The sequence below is a fragment of the Symphodus melops genome (genome assembly GCF_947650265.1).
Source record: "Symphodus melops genome assembly, chromosome: 2".
NCBI lineage: Eukaryota > Metazoa > Chordata > Actinopteri > Labriformes > Labridae > Symphodus > Symphodus melops.
In genome coordinates, this window is record NC_136692.1 from 26,613,027 (window position 1) to 26,631,638 (window position 18,612).

Below are 18,612 nucleotides of genomic sequence, written 5' to 3' on the forward strand. Positions count from 1 at the left end.
CACAGTGTTTCAGTGTCTCACATTGTCTCACTGTTTCACATTGTTTCAGTGTCTCACATTGTCTCACAGTGTTTCAGTGTCTCACATTGTCTCAGTGTTTCACAGTGTTTCACATTGTTTCACAGTGTTTCAGTGTTTCACGCATAGACTGTGTTTCACATTGTTTCAGTGTTTCACATTGTTTCAGTGTTTCACATTGTTTCAGTGTTTCACATTGTCTCACATTGTCTCAGTGTTTCACACAGTCGATGATGTTGATAGTACTCTGCTGCTGAGAAATCATTTGACTCTGTGATCGACTGAGTGAGGTGCCATCCTTTTTTCTGTTATCGACTATGCGGCCTGGATTAAAGGAGGAAGTGGACGAACTAGGAGTATCACGGAGCCAACGAAGCTAACAGGGACAACATCCCTTCCTCAAACTAAATTAGCTGCTTTGTTTCCGTCGTGGTTTCTCCTCAGACAGCCTCGTCCTTCACACGCAGGCGGGCAGGCTGCTGTCATGTGGAACAGGCCGGCTGGCTTTGGAGGAGCTTCCTTCCTCCAGGCGGATGAAGCCGACGAGTACTGCTAGTTGAGCTCCCCTTTGCTGCTTCTGCTGCTTCACAAGTCGGCTGTAGTGGTTCAGACATCCCGGGTGAGTCTCTCTCATACCCGGAAGACAGTGATTGCTGGGCTAAAACATGATGTAGCTCCTGTGTCCTTTAGTTTGCAGATCAAGTTTCCTGCAGGCCAAGGCTCTGGAAACACTGATTTTTAAGAGATGCTGCTGGTTAAAGTTGTTCAGAGTATAATTTGATAAGATTATGCAAATGAGGATGGTCAGTGATGAAGTGTAGTGTGAATATGAGTTAGGAGTACTTGTGTTGAACACTGATCAGGTTAAAATACACGCGGAGGAATAAATGTTTTGATTTGTGCAAAACTACAAACCAAAGTAGCTCTTTTGAGACGTGTTTGGTGCTAGTATGGTGACCTTTAAATGATATTACAATGTTTAAATATAATGCAGCCCACTGACAGAGATCATACCTCTGCACCTCCACCTACTAAACATGCTATACTGCTCCCCTTTAAAAATAACAACCATCCCCAACACAAGGAAACCAAAATCAACACCTCTCTGTTCAACTGAACTATCTGCTTCGAGGTTTGAAAAGTGTCGTGCTTGTGTTGGGTGAGGCAGAATATACTGAAGGTGTGACATGTCACTTTTGACGTGTGTGTGTGTGTGTGTGTGTGTGTGTGTGTGTGTGTGTGTGTGTGTGTGTGTGTGTGCAGCATCACAAGCAGCACAGACTCCAACAAGCAACTTTTAAAATTCGATTTTGTTTTGTTTATTTATTCTGAACATGTAACATAAGACAAAGCTGAACATACAAACAATTGGATAGAAAATAAATGATAATTACAAACAGTGGAAAGTATAATTCAGAAATAAATAAATGTGGATAACAAGCTGTTATAAGTTACATGTCCGCAAAGGAGTGGGAAGAAGTCAAACTTATTGAATCCCACCCCCCCTCCATCTATTCAGCTATCATGTCATATTATATGAAAATCTATTTTTAGAGTTTATTTTTTCATTGTCAAGTTATAAATAAATATATAAATGACCCACAGGTTTGAAATAATAAAACAGTTGACTTTAAAGTTTCGATGTTGTGTGTGAAGAGGGGATCAGCCTTTACTGCGTGACTTCACCTGACTTTTGCATACATGTTAAAACACAACCGTACTTGTTTTGGGTGTCTTGCACAGTGCCTGTGTTTGTAACACTTTGTACTCTTGAATCTCCTTTTTTCTCTAAATTGCCAAAGTGCTTCTGCTAATCTCAGGATGTCAGTGGAACAAATGTCCCTCCTTCTTTTCTTCTCCTCCGCGGTGCTTTAGCAGACGGAACAGTAATGAAACTAAGTGATCCCAGAGTAGCTAAAGGACAGCTTGGGCTTAATCTTAATTGTCAAATGGTTTAAAGGCATCACGCCTCGTGGAACCAGGGCTGCGTCTGATAGTTCAAAAGTGTGCGTGCTTATGTGAATGTCATTGTTGGTCAATAAGGATTTATATCATGTATGTTGATGATGCTGAAAATGAAACTCACTCAAACAGTGTGGCATGGACACAGAGTGTGGTGTCAGTGACAGGGTCTCTCAGGTGTTTCTCTTAAGGTGTGTTTCATCATTATGTCAGGGACCATTTTCCTTCTCACCCTTTGAATCCAGTCTGTTTCCTTTCTCTTCCGTCTGTCCAGGAATGACCATGCAAACCACCGGAGCGTCCCAGGACCCGTCACAGGGTGCAGGGGAAGGAGCCGAGCTGGTGCACCGATTATCCAAAGAGACCCCCGGGTCTCCAGATGCCTCTGAGCTGGGGAGCCCGCGCTGCACACAACACTTTGATCTCTTCAACATGGTTGTGTCCTATAAGAGAATGGCCCTGTTTTTAGAACCGGTCACAGATGCCGTGGAGCTGATGCGCTTCCTGCTCGGGTGTGTTTGTGTGTGGCTCGTTTAAGCATCGTCTCATATCTTTGTTTTGTCTATGAATAGAAAGGCTACATGTATATAGAGTATTTAATACTGTCTTCTTTTCTTCTTCCCTTTAGATGGAAGATGCCTGTGTGCTCTCTGCTGGCCTGTGTGTTCCTCAACGTCTTCTTCTGCACTGTTACTGAAGGTAACATGAAGCTCAGCTCCGGTTTGGGGGGGGGGGGGGTTCCTTGAATCATTTATTAACCGGATGCTGTGTCTGCCTCTCTTCTCTCAGTGGGTTGGTTCACGCTGGGCGTGTTGGCTCTCTCGGTGCCTGCCGCCCTGGGTTTCCTGCAGGACAGGTGTGGGGGCAGAGCCTCAGAAGCTGAGCTCCAGAAGAAACGTTTTCACGCAGTGCAGCGGCGAGACCTGCAGACCGTGCACCTCACCAAACAGGAGGCCATGCTGGAAGTCAAAGACCTGTAAGAGCGGGCGTGTGTGCTGCAGGGTGATACGGCTCAAAACCTGCTCAGTTTTACTCCATCATTATCCGTTAATATGTTTCTTCATGGAATATGATTAGATAATTCTGGCAGCGTGTGGAGCATCCTGATAATGACAGAGGATGAAGGAAACCAAATGAACCCTGGGTTCTTTATGTTCTGTAGTGGCTGGTCTTGTTTTAAAAGTAGAACGTCTAAACGTGATCGCCGGACTCTCTGGGAGTGTCGGAGGAGGGGTGTGTCGGTTTGACAGGGAGAGGTTCACATGAAAAAAACAAAACAAAACAAAGAATGTCAGCGAGAAGCTTCATGTGAACAATTAAATAGGATCTTATACACTATCCTGAAATCCAAAGTGATGTCCTGATGTTTATTGTCGTGGGCTCAGTCGTCCAAACGGCCTAAAACGAGGACATAAACCCAAAATATCCTCATGAAAATGATTACTTTCAATGAGCGTTACATATTTTAGCTTGTAATTTAAATTTCAAAATGGATTAATTGATGAAACAAATAGCTGCCAGTAGCTTACTGACTTTATCATTACAGGAGTGATTGTTTCAGCTTTAACCTGCTCTATTTGTGTGTGGATAGAACTTTGCTGTTTTCATCCCAAGTCACCTCTTTAACATTTGTGAGCAGTCAACGAGAGATCGGCAGCGTTTCTCACCAGAACACGAAACATTGTGTGTCCTCGAGGTGTGTTCAGATCTTCCCCCGGATCACTGAATTCTCTAAAGAGGTTTAAAAATGAACCATCATCAACATGTCGCCCTCCAGCTGCGCCTGTGCTCACCGACTCCAGAGGATGCAATTTAAATGTGCTTATGGTCTTTGTAAATTACCATTAGAAAAAACATAACATCATATAATCACTATTTAGTGAACTATGAGTGAGTCTAACTTGAAACTGGAACATAAGATGTACAGTAGTTCAGTTCCTTTCTGTGCTTTGTACCCAGTCGTCATTGGAACGTGTGATGTTTGTACACACAGTTTGTTCATGTGTGTCTTTGTTCTTACACTGTTGGTGCTTCCTTCTCCTCGTCAGGTTGAAGCACTTGGACGACATGCTGTCATCCGCCTGTCTGTCAGCAGAGGCCGTTTACAAGGTCCTGTACTGGGATAATCACACCAAGTCATCAAGGTCTGCTCCCACACAACACACAATATGTCACCGAGTAGACTACTCGGCACATAACAGCCACGTTATTGATTTCATGAATACTATATTAGGATGGATGCACAACAGCAAGCTCTTGTTTTACCTCCCTTCAGGTTTTATGGCGGGGTGTTAATCTTAGTGTGTCTGCTGTACACTGCTCCTGTGGGCTGGCTACTCGCAGGGCTCAACAGCGCCATCTTCCTGTGGAACAGAGACTTCTGCAGAGGTTCGTCCATCCCGTCCCAGTGGAGCACAGATTAAAAACCGCACACGCACACACACACACACACACACACACACACACACACACACACACACACACACACACACACACACACGTATACACTATATAAAGTCATAAAGCAGAATTGTGTGTTTTCTCCTGTGCCTCCAGTTTTGTTGGACCTTCGGAAACTCGCCCACATGGGACAGACTGAGGCCTTAGAGGGGACGGCAGAAGACCAGGAACTGTGCAACCTACTGGACAGAACGCCCACACCAACAAGTCTGGAGGTGAGAGGAAGGAACGTGTGTGTATCAAACAGCCATGGCTGAATGCATTGCATTAGTTTCGGCCTTGCTCTGAATGGATTGATCCAGTCATCACACGGCAAGTCCATGGTGGACACCAAGTGTGGAGCTCACTCTGGCGTGGATGGAATCACATTGATGTGATTTAAATTTCCCAGAAGCCTCTGGAGAATCCGAAGGTACCTGCAAAGTAAAAATCCTGAAGGCGATGAAGGTTAAAGAAGATGTTTGATCATCCTTTAGTGGAGGAGGTCAGTTTGTAGGGACTTGGGTTTGGAACCGGAGGGTCAGGGGTTCAAGTCCCAATCCATACCATAATATTGAAATTGGTCTGGTAGCTGGAGAGGTGCCAGGTCACTTAGCGATTTCTGCCGAGGTGCCATCTTTCCATGAGTGCACGTCCACAGGTCCTGTTTGTGCACGAGTGTGTATTTCTGTCCTGCGTGTGTGAGAAGCATGTCTGTATGTGAGAATTTCCCTCAGGCAGTAATAATACATCAAATGTTTCTACTCCATCAAAACCTCAAGCTGTCCTCCAGAGGTCTTCTTTCAGGTAACCATGTCATGTGACTCGCCTACACTCACGGAGTCACTGAGTTCAGAGAAGCTGCCTGCATGCAACTCTATAAGACTGAAGTGAACATTAAGCTTCTTTGTGCCAGAGCAAACAAAGGTGTGTGTGTGTGCGTGTGTGTGTGTGTGTGTGTGTGTGCGTGTGTGTGCGTGTGTGCGTGTGTGTGTGTGTGCGTGTGTGTGCGTGTGTGCGTGTGTGTGCGTGTGTGTGTGTGTGTGCGTGTGTGTGTGTGTGTGTGTGTGTGTGATATAACAGGACCTGTCTCCTGGCAGTGTGGAGGAAGCTGAGGAGGCGGAGCCTGATGATGAATTTAAAGATGCTATTGAGGTAAATACTCCTCTAACTTTGGTTCTGGGGTTGAATGTCGGTGATGTTCTTTAATGGATGATGAAATAACAAAGACAGAGGAGGCTGAGACCATCTGTCACGCTGGTAGTCTCGTGGTTAGTGCGCTGTGTGCATGGAGGGCGGGATGACGTTTGCTGTTTATATCACGTAAATATTGACTGCATGCAATCAAGCTGCCCTTTAGTCTTTTCTGCTGATGAGTAAATCCTTGAGCACACGTTCGTTGATACAGTAGCACTGATATAATGTCAGAACTGTCCTTATGGTGTCGGACAGCGTTGCTTCGTCTGCCGTTATCACGTCGGGGTTTTAAGTCACGTCCTGCGTCCTGAGGCCCCTCCTCCTCCTCCTCTTCAGGTCAAGTCTCCAGCTCAGAAGTTTTCAGGAGTGCATGTGTGAAAACGGCTTACGTGTGCTGCAACAGCAAAGGGTTAAAAAAAAACAAAAAAAACTGGCAGGAAGAAAGTCTGCTTTGTATTTCTGAAACTTGTTTCTTAAAGCCTTTTTTTATGATATGTCACCTTCTCTTTGTCTCTGCTGCCTTCTGAACTCAGGAGCATGCATTGTCCCTGCAGGTGAGTGCCCCCCCCCCCCCCCCCCCCATCAATGATGACCTCACGTGTTATAACCTGTACATCTCGTAGTGTCCTTCTTGGTTGGGCTCTCACACTGTGTCATTCTGTTCTCGTGTGTTGTTCTGCCTCCTGCTTAGGAAACCCCTCTGGTCTTAGTGGTAAGTGGATTTCATCCATGCATCCTTCCATCCTTCATGTCACGCCCATCACACAGGGTGCTTCTTCACGTGTGGTCCGCATCACCGGCATTGTTCATGAGGCGTCGTCTGCTTGTCCTTCTTCATGGACAAAAGGCACTTTGCAAACATTCCCACCCATGACACGTACAGCATGTGCTGCTGAATGACCTTTGCACTCGAACGTCTCAGCGTCACCTCAGCGAGCAGGAACAAGTCCTCCTGCTCGCTGTTTGTTGAGGGTGGGTGGGTTTCTCACACCAGAAGGGAAATATGTTTTCTTTCCATCGTTGTCTTCTCACTCTTTGGTCCTCCATCTTATAATAATGTTCCTTTTTGTCTGACTGGAAAAATAGACCTTTGAACTCGTCTGATAACTTGGAAGCTGTAAATATATGGAGATAAAGAGCCATGATGTCGTTTTAAAGGCTACATGGTTGTGATGGTGGAAAGAGTTTATTTCTCAGCTCCGTCGAGGCTTCAGTGTCGTTATGTTTGTTAGATAAAACCTTTCCTAAAAAGTTTATTAACGTGATGATTTTAAAAACATCGAAGGCCCTTATTAGACTTTTATCAAACGCTTTTTCTGCAGTAAAGATTGGGAGGGCTTCAGACTGCACGTCTTAATGCTTGATCTGTGGTCGGTTTGTTTAAATGTGGCCTGCAAACTGCTCATGCTCCTGAAATGCTCAAGAACGAGCAGAAACATGTCACACGCGGCACCCATTTTTCATGACGGTGTGAACGGCGCAGGTCACATGCATGGGGATCATTTCTAATCTGGTTTGAGCCACATTCACATGTGGAGTCCCACAGGAGTCTGGTTTAAAAAGTGATGTGGGGGCGCCAGTAACCAAGAAGTCTGAGCGTGACTGTGTAGTCCTCCCACCTTTTGGCTCCTTCCTCCGCATACTGCAGAACTTAAAAAAAGAGCGTGAATGCTTGTAGCCTCAGTGAAGGACATGAGTGGTTGACTGTGCAACACTTTCAGCCCGTCTTTAATGTTCAGTTCTGTCAGGACTCTCCTCATCTACAGGTCATGATATCATTAAGAGATTCAGCTGAAGAGATCTCTGTATGCTGAACTATAAAAACGAGTTCAGGAGCAACAAATGCTGCCAAATAGACGACTTTGTTTGTCAGGGAAGACGGAGCTTAAGACGACGCTAAAGTGCACTCTGGATGTGGTGCAACAGGGTGACTCTGCTAAAGAGCCTGGAGAACGATCTGACCTGTCAGCCTGTCAACATGTTTGGAGCATTATGAAAACTGTTGAACAGACAAACTCTACATGAAGACATTTCACAGAAAACCAGTTTCACATGAGCCTGTCCCAACTTCACGTGGGACTTTTTATTTACTTCATATTTATTTAACAGAAACAAATTCATTTTTCAGTGTGGTCTTTGTGCGATTTTTCATAAAATATGGGGTTTCATTATTATAAAACCCCCTATTTCATTATAATTATGGGTTTCACATATTTGTCATCTTATTCTGTTTAGAATCAGATTTTTCACAACGTCCCAACTATTAAAGGAGGTTCAGCTGCATGTTTTTTGTGTGTTTCTATCTGTTTCGTATCATGCTGAATAAATGTGCCAAAAGTCTATTTGTCCAACTGGCTGAAATCATCACAATGATTTGACCCGGTTCAGCTCCCCTGCTGGGCTTGGCTCTGGTTCTTGGCTGTGTTTTCTTCTACTCATGTTACACTTTACCTCACAGGAGTTTTGTCTCTCTCTCTCTCTCTCTGTCTCTCTCTCTCTCAGGAGGATGATGAAGGGCCTCTCGGTGCACCCGAGTATGACACCATCTCTGAAAATGGTCTCTTGAGCCGCAACGAGCCGATACGTGCCAAGGTGTCCAAACTGACCGAGAAGCTGCGTAAACGCTACCCCACCACCAGCACAGGTCGGTGTGCTCTGACTCATCCTCTCCTCAACGAGAGCTCTAAAAACAGAATCTCTCTGAGTAAGCCTCGTGTTTGAGCATTTCATATAAAGCTATCTCTCTCTCTCTCTCTCTCTCTCTCTCTCTCTCTCTCTCTGTCGTTTTCTCCAAAGGCAACTGTTCAAACTGTAATGCCGTCTTCTCCGTGCTGAAGAAAAGGGTGAGACTAAAAAGTTGTGACAAGAACTGATAACTGATATATTTAGGCGTTACATCATCATTGTATTAAATGTTGTCTCAGTGTTAGCTCACTGCCGTGTGTGTGTGTGCGTGTGCGTGTGTGTGTCTTTTAGAGGAGCTGCAGTAACTGTGGCAACAGCTTCTGCTCTCGATGCTGCTCCTTCAAGGTGCTGAGGTCTTGCATGGGAGCGACAGGTAAACCAGGAGGAACCTGATTACGACAGTCACTGTGATGTCATAACTCTGCTGCTCTTAGGGTGCGCTCACATCGGCCAATCCGTCCCGTTCCCGACACGTGTTCGACTTGACTGGGCGTCCACCTTTTGATTCTTTTTTTATTTCAGTCCGCCTGTCTTGTAAACTGATCACGTGAAGCCTTTCATGTGTTGTATTACCGCCTTATGTACAAGAGGTAACAGTGCTCAGTCGGGATGTAAAGATTGATCTCGAGGCAGATAAAAATCAACTCAGAGGGGGGGACGTGCCGAGTGTGAGTGCATCCTTACTTTAACTTTGATTCACAATCTAACTCCCTCATTGTTTGTTTGTTCTTCAGCTCCAGAGGCCCAGAGAGAGACCGTGTTTGTTTGTGCTGCCTGTAATTCCTCTCTCATCAAGTTACAATGAGCTGGTATGTCTCCAGCTGGAGGGGATCCCCCCCCCCCCTCCTGAAGCCTACTCCAAGTCACTGAAGCCCTCTCATGCCTTGGTTCTTTTTTAAGCTTAGGCACTTAAACTTCCTGTCAAAATACCTCTTAAGTTGAACTCCGACGCCCCCACCCACCCACACCTACCACCCACACCTACCACCTTGCCTTTACCCATTGCACCCTCCTAGGAGCTTTGTATGTGTGTCCTGTCAGACTTCTACCGTAACATGTTAAATATTTCCTCGTTCATCTTTTTAAATGAAGAACTGGACCTAGTGACTCGACGCGACTTTCTACAGAGCTCCTACATCACTGGACCTTTTTCCTTTTGCAGAGGGAAGTGCAAAGCTCGCAGGTTGGAGGTCAGCTTGAGTTGATGGTGTCAGCTGATACAAATCATGTTGCAGGCTGTCAGTGGTTCTGCTTTTTCATGCTTTTCTATGAGACAAAGCTGATCTCACTTGATGGTTGATATTTTCAGCCGTGTGTAGCAGATGAACTGTGCTGTAATGCTGAAAGGACTTTCCATTTGTCAGTTTGAATTTAGGCTTGTTGTGATAAAAAAAAAAAGATGGACAACCACAAGAAGATTTGAATTTGTCGTTTTCTGATGAGCAGAGTTGGTGCAGGCCTGTCCGTCACACTTGTCCAAACTTTCGCCACTTTGTTCACTGTCGACCTAGAAAATGATACCTGCTGCTCTTCAAAGATTAGTTCTGTTTGTCACCATTGTTGTCACTGTCACTTAGCTTCAGGTTTTACCCTATGTCTTCTGTCTCCACAACCAAGATGGTCATGTTGTTCATCACATCTCAAGTCGGTAAATGTAGGGGCATTTTCTCAGAGCGTCATGTTCAAGAGCACAGAGGAGTTTTTAGAAAGCTCACCTACTTGACTTTGTGTTTTTTCACCTGGTGTTCTCACCAGACATAAAGGGATCAGATGTGATGTGTTAGACAAGCAATAATGACTGTATGGCAGTAAGCGAATAGACCACAGTGAATCATGTTACTTGGATGAGTTGCCCGTGATGGGGTTCTGAAGTGCCGTGAACAACACATTTTCTAATGGACCACTTTGGTCAAAATCATTCTGATCAAACGTGTGCTTCTTTATTTCGGGTAATTGTTCTCGTGAAGAGATATTCTTTATTTTTTTTTGGAGTGAAATTGCAAACAGTAAAACAAAAACAAATTGCAGGACGTCCCTGGAGTCTGCGCTTGTCCTCCTCCTTGATCCACGTCGACCCAACTGGAATAAAGTTGCTAAGAACAGGCCGAGTGATCAGCTCAGTTTGTCGTCAGAGCCTCACACTCCTCCGAGCGGGAGGAATTCCTGTTGAGGCATTGTGATCCAAAATGTGGACCTTGGTAAAGTTGTTGTTTTAATCCTGTTTCAGACACTGATGATTGTAACTGTTTGCTTTGCTTTTATTGTAATCATAAGCTATAACTATAAAATGTTCTCCTATATCTAATATATTTAATTTAAATTCTAGCAAGTGCAAAAAAAAATCCCAAAAAAAAAATCACCCAATTCTGTATATATTGCCCTTGTTTTACGGATGGAAAATGCAATTATGAAATAAACTCTGTGATGGTTTGAGAACCTTTGAGCAAAACAGCTGCCAGTGTTTCTTTTTGACTTTTATCAAAACGTCTGCTGGTGGAGTTTACAGAGCACCTTTCAAGAACAGACGTCACAAAGTGCTTCACAATAAAGAATTGAACAGAGATATTACAAACAGATCAAATCAAACGCAGACAGATAAAACATGACATGTCTTTAGCTCCTTTCTAAGAGTGTTCACAGAGGTCAAGGCTCTCAGATGTAGGTGCCACAGCCTCAAAAGCAGAGGCTCATTGTTGTTATCTTCAGAGATATGAAAGAACACCATCATAATAATATTCATTGGGAAATACGTGCATGTTTTTTTAGGGCTAACTTTGTTGCCTGTCTTCCTCCAATTCAACCTCTGTTATCTGAATTTAGGTTTTAATGGGCCCAACATGTTAGTCCATAAACACAGTAAAGTTATACACATGCACAGCCTTCATCTGTGTTGTTTCACACTGATGTCAAAAAGCATAAAATCAATTCTCAATAATTTACAGTACTCTTCCCTCTCAGCAAAAAGCCGCCTGCAGATCAGCAAGCGTCAGGGAGAAAATCAGTGCAGGGCATTAAACTGTTTGAATTAGAGCTATGCTGAGTCAGGTCAGCTGTGACACGGAGGTCGAGTCGGTCATAGGTTCAATCCCCAGCCACATTCTGTCTGTGTCCTTGGACAAGACACAATTCTCCCATTGCTGCATCAATGAACAGCTGAATGGATTCGTGAACATTGATGGATTTGCAGTCCTTCAATATTCTCAATCTTGAGAAAAAAATGAACATACATAAAAAGTAGTAATAGAAAATGTCATCTTGGGGCTTCTATACAAAGTTGTTTTTAATGGATTGTAATAGGTAAAAAAAAATCGCGACGGGTATCAAATGTCTTTTTGAAGTCACCATGAAACGGTATCTCAGTGGTGTCTTTTTGTGAAGTATTCGCAAATGAAATGGGAACCAATCACAGGTCAGAGGGCAGGGCATAAGACTGAAAACTTGATTGGATCTTTGCTTTGACACAACTTCTTAATTGGTAAAAAAAAGAAAAAAAAAGAGTAAACACCCCTGACTGCTGTAATATCGCTGGTCAATGGCAGATAGATTAATACAGGGATGCTGGATTATTGGAAAATGTATTTTTCATTGAATTGGGGCCTTTAATTAAAATAAGATATTTAGCCTATTTAATAACTGGCTCTTGATTATGAAACTGTCTCACTAACATGGCTGTTATTGATTCTTTAGATAATTCAGCTCATTTCTTGATTGCAGACAAGCTCGTCAGGGCAGCGCTCAAACGCACGTGAGACAGTAGACGGCGTACTCATGAAAGCCCCGCCCCTTTGCCTCGACCGCCCCTCCCCTCTTCCCCCCCCCCCCCCCCCCCCCCCCCCCGCCCTTCCCCCCACCACTCCTCCAAGCCGTCCCCGTGTCCCACTAAAGCGATTTCAGCGCATGCAGCCAGGGACTCGTCCCTGCGGCTACGGATGGCAACATGGCGACAGAGGTAAGCTCATCGTGTTATCTTTTTATTTTCCAGTTTTGTAAAACAAACACGATGTCATAATGTGATTAAAGAGGCGCGGGGGCTGTTAACACACCGTGCAACTCCATCTGACACACTCACTACTGACGACTCTGCCCTACATTATCATGCCAGGTTTGTCTGAGGCTGGTCGGGTTTTTTTGGGGGGTTTTTTTCTCCTTTCTGTTTTGGCATTTTAAAGACAAGAATATGCAACGCAATTTTAAAAGTCCGCTTTGCTTCATTGTGACAGAAAACAGCGACTCCAGCTCGATGTTAAGCTGTTTTGGTGAAAGCAGATCTGTTGTTGTCTGTTAATCCGGTGACAGGCCACTGAATGCACACTGACCACACACACACACACACACACACACACACACACACACACACACACACACGTAGAGGATTCAGCACCATGGACAGCCGCCCTGACCTTCCTCATTGCGTTTTTGTACCGCCTCCCTCTGCGCTCTCACACACAAAAACGGAGTTTATAGTATTGAGCATAATATGTTTACCCATCATGCACTGTGTGGCAATCAACATGTGCAGCATTAATGAGTGGTAAAAAGAGTGTGTGTGGCCTTTATCCATCTGCCTCATCTTGTTCTGCCTGATCGATCTGTTGTAGTGAAATGTTGTCCGTCTACTGCAAGCTTTTCTTCCCAGCAGGACCAGCAAAAGGAAAGTGTGCGTGTGTGTGTGCGTGAGTATGTGTGTGTGTGTGTGTGAGTATGTGTGTGGGGGGTGATACTATGTCCAATACTGGGCTCTGCTCCAGGCAGCAACATCAGACACTGGGCCACACAGTGATTGATCACACCTTATCTGCTTCTCCTCCATCATCCAATTCTTTTCAATCGGTCGATGTTTGTACACATTAAGAGTGAATAGGTGCACTGGGAGGATTCATGAAATGCACACTATCATTTTTTTTCTGTGTTTTTCGTCCTCCCCAGTTCCACAATCTGCAGGAGTTGAGGCACAGTGCGTCTCTGGCGAATAAAGTCTTCATCCAGAGAGACTACAGTGAAGGAACCACCTGCAAGTTTCAGACCAAGTTCCCCTCTGAGCTGGAGAGCCGGGTGAGAACGCTGTCGCGTTTGGCTAAAACTGCATGTGAATGTATATGTGTGTAATTTTTGGTAGTGTGTGTGTTGTGAGCAGAACATTTAAACATTTAAAACACTGCATATAATAATACAAATACAAGCTGCAGCTGCTGGAGTTAAGATAATAAAGGAAGAACGTGTGACTTTTTATAATAGTATGTGTCACCCTTAAACAGCAGCATGAAACCAAAACAAACTACTGTTTGGCTACATCTCAGTCACACTAAAGCCTCCTCCAGCCCCTCCAACCCCCCTCCCCTCACCATCGCAATTATCACACGCTATAATTAAGCACCATCAAGCTCAAACAGATGTCTATTTTTGTTAACACGATCTGCAATAGCACATGTCCTTGTGTTAGCGCTCTTTAATTAGCTTGTAGCTTTACGTTGCACGTAAATTTACACGGAATGACCATAATCTAAAAATGTTTACATAACATTTAAATCAGCAGTAAGCATGTCATTCTTCTTTTCTCTAGTCCTTGACAAACACAACTTTCATACACAAGGGGATTACCTCGCTTTCCCGTCCCTGTAAACACGTCTCTGATGACATCACAGCCAGCTGGACTCTTCTCTCTCACTCAGTCATGACTGAAAGAGATATTTACAGAGGATACACTGTATTTCTGCTCTATCTATGTGTAACATGTCACACATTCTGCCTTTGAGCTAATATGAATGTGCAAAAAAACTGCAGTTCCTCGAGTGTCCACTTGAGGCTGGCTGATAAAAATCCCCAGGACCAAAGCTAAAATGTTCATCTTGACAGAAGAAATGAACACATTTTACAGGGGGAGACGTTTTTTATAACTCAGTTGTTTGATTGTATTTAGGCTATAAGTTATGCACAATTAGCACCGTGGCAGAGTTTACATTCAAGCGAGCATGTTTTAGCTGTATGCTAGGAGGCTTAAAGCTAAGCTCCACCTCTTTGTCTGTTACAAGGTTGACAGGAAGTACATTTGGGACCGTACACGACCACCATCGTTTGTGTGAAATATATTGTTACTAATTACCAGCATTTATCCTCTGATGAACCAGACTGAAGATAACAATTAACGACTATCAATGATAAATGAAATACATGAAAATAATCCTTCAAACGCAAAACCACTGAAGACCATAAAACTCACGGTTTCATGTACACACGACTCCTGAAGTCAGACAATAACAGCAGCAAACCACCAGTTCAATGATCAGCACCGCTCTGAACTGACTTGTGGACTTTTCTAGTCTTCTGACTACTCAAAGCGCTTTTACACTGCAGATCACACCTACCCATTCACACCCATTCACACTGATAGCTGCTTATGTGGACCATCCAGTAATTAATTACATTCACGCACATTCATACACCCCAGACGCAGCAGGGGGAGAAATTTGGGGTTAAGTGTCTTGCCCAAGGACACATCGGACAACTTATGACGTCACAGTCCTCGGTGGAGCGTTTGCTGGCAATGAAATTGCAGTTTTAGGCTTCAAAAAGCAATAAATGACGTCCCTAAAACCAGAGCCATGTTTTATTCAGTCTATGATAAAACTCTTAGATTGGCTAGCTTTCATTTATGAATGCTATGTTTGACGACAATCAGTCATGAATTTTTGGGTACAAATGTGAAAACAGTACAAGTGCTAGACGATCCAAAACAATGCTTACAAAAGTGCAAAATCCTGATGAAATATAGATGAACAAGTTGCCCGCAGACAATACAAAATGTAGAAATACAATGTTGTCCGTTGACTAGTTGCTATAATGTGCTTATTTAAAACAGCATGATACAGAAAATGTCATGTTTTTATCTCATGTCAGTCTGCAGAGAACGGATGACTCTGTTTAAAGTACATGGGGTCAATTCAAAGTTTTAATTTCTGATTTGATTGATTTTAGCTGTTTTGCTTTTCACATTTTAAATTGTTACCTATTACTTTTACTCTATTTTTTTTAATATATATACATATATATATATTTTCTTGCTTTCTTTAAAACTGACTGCACTTTCTGTTTTATTTCTAGTTTCATTTCTTGCTGTTGCTTGTTTGATCTGTATCTTGTACTGTAGCTCGGCACCATTGCAATAAAATAAATGATGATGATGAAGTTGTTCACCATGAAGGGGTCGCCGGTTGCGCAGCGGCAGTGCGCGCGATCCCATGTATCGAGGCTCAGTCCTCGCGCAGGCGGCCCGGGTTCGCGTCCGGCCTGTGGCCCATCTCCCGCATGTCTCTCCCCACTCTCGCTCCCTGATTAATGGCCTTGTGATAAAGCTATAAACGTAGAGAAATGTTCCTGCTCAGATCTTTTTTACAGGGTTAGTCTCTTTCTCTATACAGTGTGTCCTGTCTGTGTTTCTGTTTATACTAAATAATTAAAAAGAGACATTCCTCAACCCCATCCTAACTTTGCTTCTCCTGGCCTCTGCTGTGTCTCCAGATCGAGCGGACCCTGTTTGAGGACACCGTGAAGACGCTGAACAACTACTATGCAGAGGCTGAGAAGATAGGAGGCCAGTCTTACCTGGAGGGGTGTCTGGCCTGCGCTACAGCATATCTTATCTTCCTCTGCATGGAGACACGCTATGAGAAGGTTCAGAGCTCTGGTCTAGGGCTATAATAGACTTTTCTGGTTTTCCACAACATTTCTAATTCTCTATCTGTTTGTGTAATAGGTGCTAAAGAAGATAGCAAAGTATATCCAGGAGCAGAATGAGAAGATCTATGCCCCCAGAGGGCTGCTCATCACAGACCCAATAGAGAGGGGAATGCGTGTCGTATCCTTCCTTCATGTTTTTGGAATTACTATTATTCATGTTTCATTAATCACACACCACAGCAGAAAATTCTTGGTCCTTAACTACTCCCCCATCAGATAGAGATCTCCATCTATGAAGACCGGGGCTCCAGTGGCTCCAGCTCAGGCAGCAGCTCCGTGTCCGGCAGCACTGCTCGATGACCGGGTACTTCTGACCAACCATGTCTGCCTGATCACACCCAACTCTGGAGGAGAACTTAGGACAATAACACAACATCAGTTCCAACACTTGACCCTCTCATCCCAAAGCTACGCTCACACAAAGGATTCACCAACTTTATATGATAGGCTTTTAAATCCTGACGTGCCAATACATGCAAAAAAAACCACAAAAAAAACAAGCTTTTTACACAGTATCTGCTTAAACCACTCACATTTTCTTGCAAAGCAGTGTGAATTTGCGTACCCATTTTGCTTAATGTCGGACGCCTCAGTTAATAGACAAAAAAAAAATCTCCTTTCTTGGAAACTTTGTGTGATTGTACCTTCTCATCACGTCGTCACCCCCTCCTTGGCGTTAGGGAGGTAGGAAGTGTTGCGGCAGGAGCACGGACCACAAACCTCACCAAACCTCATACCTCAGCCACCACTGCTGCTGTCCTCAGCCCGGCTCCAACCACAACGGACCAACCAAGTACCTGGACTGAACTCATCACCACCCACTCTGCACAACAGACACTGGCTTTACATTTTTTCTCTGTTGCTTCTTCCGAGTGTTTAGCTTGTAGGGAATGTAGACTGTACAAGTATTAAAGTAGCACATCAGCCATCTCCCCTGAACACCCATAATCTGTATAAGAACCTCCTCCTGCCTTTCTGCTGGTTTATATTGTACCATGTTGTAGCAGATGAATGTCTTTCAGCCTGTCCATGTTTATAATGTAGCAGATCTTCCCTTTTCTTATATTGAGCCTTTTATTTAATTTGTTAGACATTCAAACACGCCAATCGAGTCCTCTCGGTTTCAATGAACGAAACCAACTCTTCCATTAATTGTGATTATGCAAAGACACGCTGCGTATTAAAAGCAGTTGTTGGTAGACAAAGGACGGGTGTCAAAAAGTCTTCCTGAATCATACCTTTAATGTTTTAAAATGTGCTGACCCTTCCTTGTGTTCTGAACAAGCTTCCAAAGAACAACCACTGCCAAACACTGGCTCAGAAACGTGAATGTGTCTCTGATTTTGGTGCCACTTTGTGCAGGAATAAACTTTCGTACCGCTTATTGTTAGATACATGTGGCAATGAGGTACATGTGACTGTTGTCAAATAAAACTGTTTCATCACAGATGTTGAGATCAAGCTTTTCTTTTTAATAAACTGTAAATCCACATCATTGGCTGTTAACAGAAGTTAGCCTTGTGTTGATAAGAATATTTAGTGTTTCACTACAGTCGGTGCTGTTGTCTCACAGCCAGGAGGTTCCTGGTTCAAGTCCCCGTCTTGACAGGAGACTCTCTGTATGGAGGCGCATGTTGTCTCTGTGCATGTGTGCCTTCTCTCTGGGTTCTCCGACTTCTCGGCTGTGCTCGCTGACCTTTAAATGACTTGCTGGAAGTGATACTCAGCAGAGGGAAGTTAGTTTCTTGTTGGTGAGAATCTTATCAATTGTATATTAATATGGACATTGCATCTCCATCTCCTCCTGTTGTAAACAAGGGAAGCCAAAATACCTGTGATCATGGGCGCTTACATTTCAGATTACATAATTTACATATTAGGCAAAACTACATTTCTGTTGGGCAGTGGGCCCATCAGAGAATAAACCTTCATAGAGGCAAATAAGGTGGTGAACAAACAGACAGATGTGCAGAAGGGAGCTGGCTTATTGATGATACCAAACTACCTCTTTGAACTGTCCAACAAAACGTCAGTACCGCTGAACAGATTCTTGTGTTGGTTTGCTGCACACGCACACTCAAGGAAAGTCCAGTGACGTATGTAATGTATGTATGTATGATGTAAGAACAGAGCTGCGTTTGTCAACAGAGATGTCAATCACGATTCTCCATCTGCTGTGAAACAACCCAGAGAAATAAAACTGCTCAGAGAAAATGAAAATTTTTGAGCACAGAAATGAATAAAGACAGAATCCAGGTTTGAAAGGCATTTATTTAATGTATATCTAATGTACATATGTTAAAAAGTTTGACCACCCGCTGCGTCCCATTTGTTAACCTGGAGGAGGCGGGGCTTAGGGCTTGTGCAGCAGCCAGTCAGCAGTGGGAGCTCTGATAAATAATTTGGCCAAACCCCCAGTCAGCTATTGTTCCATTCATCTTAGGGCGCACTCACACTAGGCCCAGTTGGCCCTTTCCCTTCCGAAGCTCAACTGTCCCTATTCCCAGTTCCCCACTGGCCTGTTTTAACATTTCTCCAGGCTCAACTGGGCCAAGCACGGTCACCTCATTACATATA

The 18,612-nt window shown here is 43.9% G+C and overlaps 2 protein-coding genes and 1 long non-coding RNA gene across 6 annotated transcripts; 2 read left to right on the top strand and 1 right to left on the bottom strand.

The window, feature by feature from the left end:
- Positions 1 to 257: 257 nt before the first annotated feature.
- zfyve27 (zinc finger, FYVE domain containing 27) lies at positions 258 to 10,750 on the top strand. Of its 4 annotated transcripts, XM_079336789.1 has the most exons (14): positions 258 to 637; positions 2,255 to 2,492; positions 2,609 to 2,679; positions 2,770 to 2,956; positions 4,029 to 4,124; positions 4,256 to 4,368; positions 4,537 to 4,655; positions 5,503 to 5,574; positions 6,150 to 6,170; positions 6,308 to 6,328; positions 8,119 to 8,260; positions 8,413 to 8,459; positions 8,593 to 8,674; positions 9,036 to 10,750. In XM_079336789.1, exons 2-14 carry the CDS (start codon positions 2,257 to 2,259, stop codon positions 9,104 to 9,106), a joined length of 1,278 nt encoding a protein of 425 aa, XP_079192915.1. In that variant the 5' UTR covers positions 258 to 637; positions 2,255 to 2,256; the 3' UTR covers positions 9,107 to 10,750. The 4 variants fall into 4 exon arrangements, with proteins under 4 accessions (XP_079192915.1, XP_079192916.1, XP_079192917.1 ...); XM_079336790.1 differs by lacking the exon at positions 6,150 to 6,170; XM_079336791.1 differs by lacking the exons at positions 6,150 to 6,170; positions 6,308 to 6,328.
- Positions 3,383 to 4,020, bottom strand: LOC306819112. Its single transcript, XR_013778488.1, has 2 exons — positions 3,599 to 4,020; positions 3,383 to 3,548 (listed from the first exon to the last, which is right to left on the bottom strand). It is a non-coding gene; the product is annotated as an uncharacterized lncRNA (long non-coding RNA).
- A 1,051-nt stretch (positions 10,751 to 11,801) lies between the features above and the next one.
- On the top strand, positions 11,802 to 17,482 carry golga7ba (golgin A7 family, member Ba). The gene is made up of 5 exons (XM_079336838.1): positions 11,802 to 12,250; positions 13,228 to 13,353; positions 15,817 to 15,969; positions 16,052 to 16,153; positions 16,252 to 17,482. The coding sequence occupies exons 1-5, from the start codon at positions 12,239 to 12,241 to the stop codon at positions 16,333 to 16,335; spliced, it is 477 nt and encodes a 158-aa protein (XP_079192964.1). The 5' UTR covers positions 11,802 to 12,238; the 3' UTR covers positions 16,336 to 17,482.
- Positions 17,483 to 18,612: the final 1,130 nt, after the last annotated feature.